The sequence below is a fragment of the Austrofundulus limnaeus genome, unplaced genomic scaffold (assembly GCF_001266775.1).
Source record: "Austrofundulus limnaeus strain Quisiro unplaced genomic scaffold, Austrofundulus_limnaeus-1.0 Scaffold724, whole genome shotgun sequence".
NCBI classification, from domain to species: domain Eukaryota; kingdom Metazoa; phylum Chordata; class Actinopteri; order Cyprinodontiformes; family Rivulidae; genus Austrofundulus; species Austrofundulus limnaeus.
Window position 1 is genome coordinate 30,504 of NW_013953126.1, and position 3,162 is coordinate 33,665.

The window sequence follows — 3,162 nt, forward strand, 5'->3', positions numbered from 1 at the left end:
CCGTCCAGAGGACCTATACAATTTTTTTCCCTTTGATTTTTTACCTGGATTACTGAGATGCATCAGAGCAGGAAAAACATTAAACATGTTGGGCGGTGGCCCTCGAGGACCAGGATTGCCCACCCCTGATATAGAGACATGCCTGAAAACAAATTCAACACATAACTGAACTTTTAACTCTTCATTAGGCCAGATTACAGCTCTGAGCAGCGGAGGGACCCTTTACTGATGACGTCATCAAACAGGCGGAGCCATGTCTCTGAGCCTGTGTTAAATTAAATTGTCTTCATTAAACCGATCTTCAGCAGAGCGCTCTGGGTTTTGATCTCTCTTTATTAATCTTTTCCATGTTTTCGTACATTCTCCGTATGGTTCAAGCACACAAACTGGTAAAGGAACACACATAATATTTTCTTTCAGTACCATTCACAGTATCCTGAACTCGTCCACATCCATAATTTCAGAACAGACCGTCGTTTTTTGTTTGTGTTGGAAAAGGATTTGTGATTGATTCAGTTTGTTTTGGCCCTCTGTTCCAGTTTTTTGTTGGACCTATAGAAGAGCAGCAGCAGCTCAGGTTGTTTGCTTTGGCAGGTCAGATGTGTGTGAGTGTGTGTGTGAGTGTGTGTGTAATACACACCAGCTGGGCTGGAGATGGTGACGATGCGTCCTTTAGCTTGTCGTATGAGCGGCAGGAAGCACTTGGTGACGCACAGCGTGCCGAAGAAGTTGACCTCCATGCAGCCACGGAAGTTGGACATGAGCGACAGCTCTGCGTCTCCGAAGTTCACACACACACCGGCGTTGTTGACCAAACCCCACAGACCTGCAGACACACACAGACACACACAGACACACACAAACACACACAGGTCAGAAATGATCAGTTAAAACATTTTTAACTGGAGAATAATGCTAAAAGATTGTTGCTGAAAGCTGCTGAAGAAGCAGCTAAATTTAGCTGAATATCTTTAGAAATGATTCAGCTGAAGGTGAAAGAACTTATTTCAGCACAAATCAAATGAAATTASTGGAAAAGTAATTAAAACAGGCTAAAAGTAGCTAAAATCACTTAAAAGAAGCTAAAGGTTGCAAAAAAAAGTTGAAATTAGCAGACAGTGAAAAATGTGTAAAACATTTTAAATGAGCAGAAAAACCAAGAAAAGGTTTACAAAAAGTTAGAATATGTTGAAAAAACAGCTAAAATTAGCCAAAATAGAAAAATAAAACTGAAAAAGTTAAAATTCAGAAACAGATGCTTTAGGAGCATACAGTATCTTTGCTGAATCAAGCAGTAAGTAGTTAAAATGATCACAATAAATCTAGCTGAAAAACAGCTGAAATCACCTGAAAAGAAGGTAAAAACACAGAAAACAGCTGAAAGTTACAAGAAATTAGAAAAAAGAAAATTAAAAGTTGAAACTAGCAGAAAGATAGTTTTAAAAGCAGAAAATTTAAAATCAGCGAAATATAACCTGAAGGAAAGTGAAACTACTAAACAGAGAAAGAACTGAACCAGAAAAAAATGATAAAAGTTTCAGTAAATATTTATTAATTTTGAAAGGTTTAAGGATGTAGAATTCATTTAAAAAAGCTTAAATATCTCAAAAAGTATAAACTGCTGAACTCCTAAAAGTCGAAGCCGGAGTTCTGAAGGAGCTGAACTTTTTATAAATATAAATTGTTGACATAGAAGAAAAATTTAATAAGATTTGTACAAAAAAACATACGGAAGAAAAAACCCGTATAAATACAGTGATGTGGAAAAGTGTTCAACCACATATTGTGTTTGGTTTCATGTTTTTGTCACGCTTCAGATCAAYCTGATCAAACTCAAAGACAGTTTTGCAACTTGTGCAAAAGTAATTCTCTTTATTGCATCATAAATTACATGATTTTTGTGACAAAAGCAACAACAGAAGTATCTGTGTTGTTTTCCTCAGCTCTATCTGCATCGGCAGGAAAAGTGCTTTTATTTGTGACGGAATAAGAAGGTTCCTTCCAGAACTCGGAGTTCATTTCCCGCTGTCCTTCGGTGGTGAGGCTGTGGAGAGTCCGTCACCGTGGGACTCGTCAGATTTATGTGTTGGCTTCACGTGTTGAAACCTGCTGAAGCTCTCAGAGGGTTTACATAACATCTGCAGCTTCACTCAGCAGATAAGGCCTGACTCACATCAGCAGCAGGCTCAGTCTRGAACCAGAGGTTAACCCTCCCTCTCCTGTCTGCCAGTGTAAACACGCCTCGCTCGCCCTCGTCCCCGCTCGGAGGTGACTGACCCAGAATTCCACTCTTTGTTTTGGTTCGCGGTGAGGAACGTGTTCAGGTTCGAGCTGGTGACTGATAACCCAGAGAACGAGATGTAAACACCTCAGACAGATCGCCCAGGTGTGAAGCTTCCATCGTGCAGAAGATAAATGTCTGAGCCCCCCTGACCCTCCACATCTGACCAAGAACTAACATTTCACAGTTGTTGCACAAGAAAAGTGCAGTTTCTTTTCGTCTACTGAGGAGTTCACAATCAAGCAATGAGCCCTCCACCACCGTGCTGACAGCTTCCAAACAAGACATGCTTAGTCAGCATTTTTCTAACCATCCTGTCATGGACTTTAACCTTTCAGATCACTGAGCTGTCACTGATGGAGCCTGTTTGGTGACTCTGATGTGTGAGAAATTACAGATTTTCTATTTATTTCTAAGTTTTTGTGACCAAATGAYCAGAAATCTGAATGACCAGACATTGAAAATCAAATGATTTTATGTTAAACAGTCTTCCTTTCATAATACTGTCGCCTGATTATGAAAAAATAACACAAACCAGGTGTTTGATTATACATTTATCCCTGAATCTGTTTTGGCACTCATACCRTGCCACAGGACCAAAATTAAGACTATTGYGCAATTAGCACAATTGTGCATTAGCGTCAAAGTGGCTAACAGCTAGCACGGATAAATTGGCATTAGCATCGGAGTGGCTAGCAACTAGCATGGATAAACTGGCATTAGCATCGGAGTGGCTAGCAACTAGCATGGATAAACTGGCATTAGCATCGGAGTGGCTAGCAACTAGCATGGATAAACTGGCATTAGCATCGGAGAGGCTAGCAACTAGCATGGATAAACTGGCATTAGCATCGGAGTGGCTAGCAACTAGCATGGATAAA

The 3,162-nt window shown here is 40.2% G+C and overlaps 1 protein-coding gene across 2 annotated transcripts in view; it reads right to left on the minus strand.

The window, feature by feature from the left end:
• Positions 1 to 3,162, minus strand: part of hsd11b2 (hydroxysteroid (11-beta) dehydrogenase 2) — a 31,552-nt gene that overhangs the window by 7,490 nt on the left and 20,900 nt on the right. For both annotated transcript variants that reach the window (XM_014028187.1, XM_014028186.1), the window contains one exon: positions 641 to 826. In XM_014028187.1, the coding sequence (XP_013883641.1) occupies positions 641 to 826 (186 nt within the window). The remainder of the gene's footprint in view (positions 1 to 640; positions 827 to 3,162) is intronic.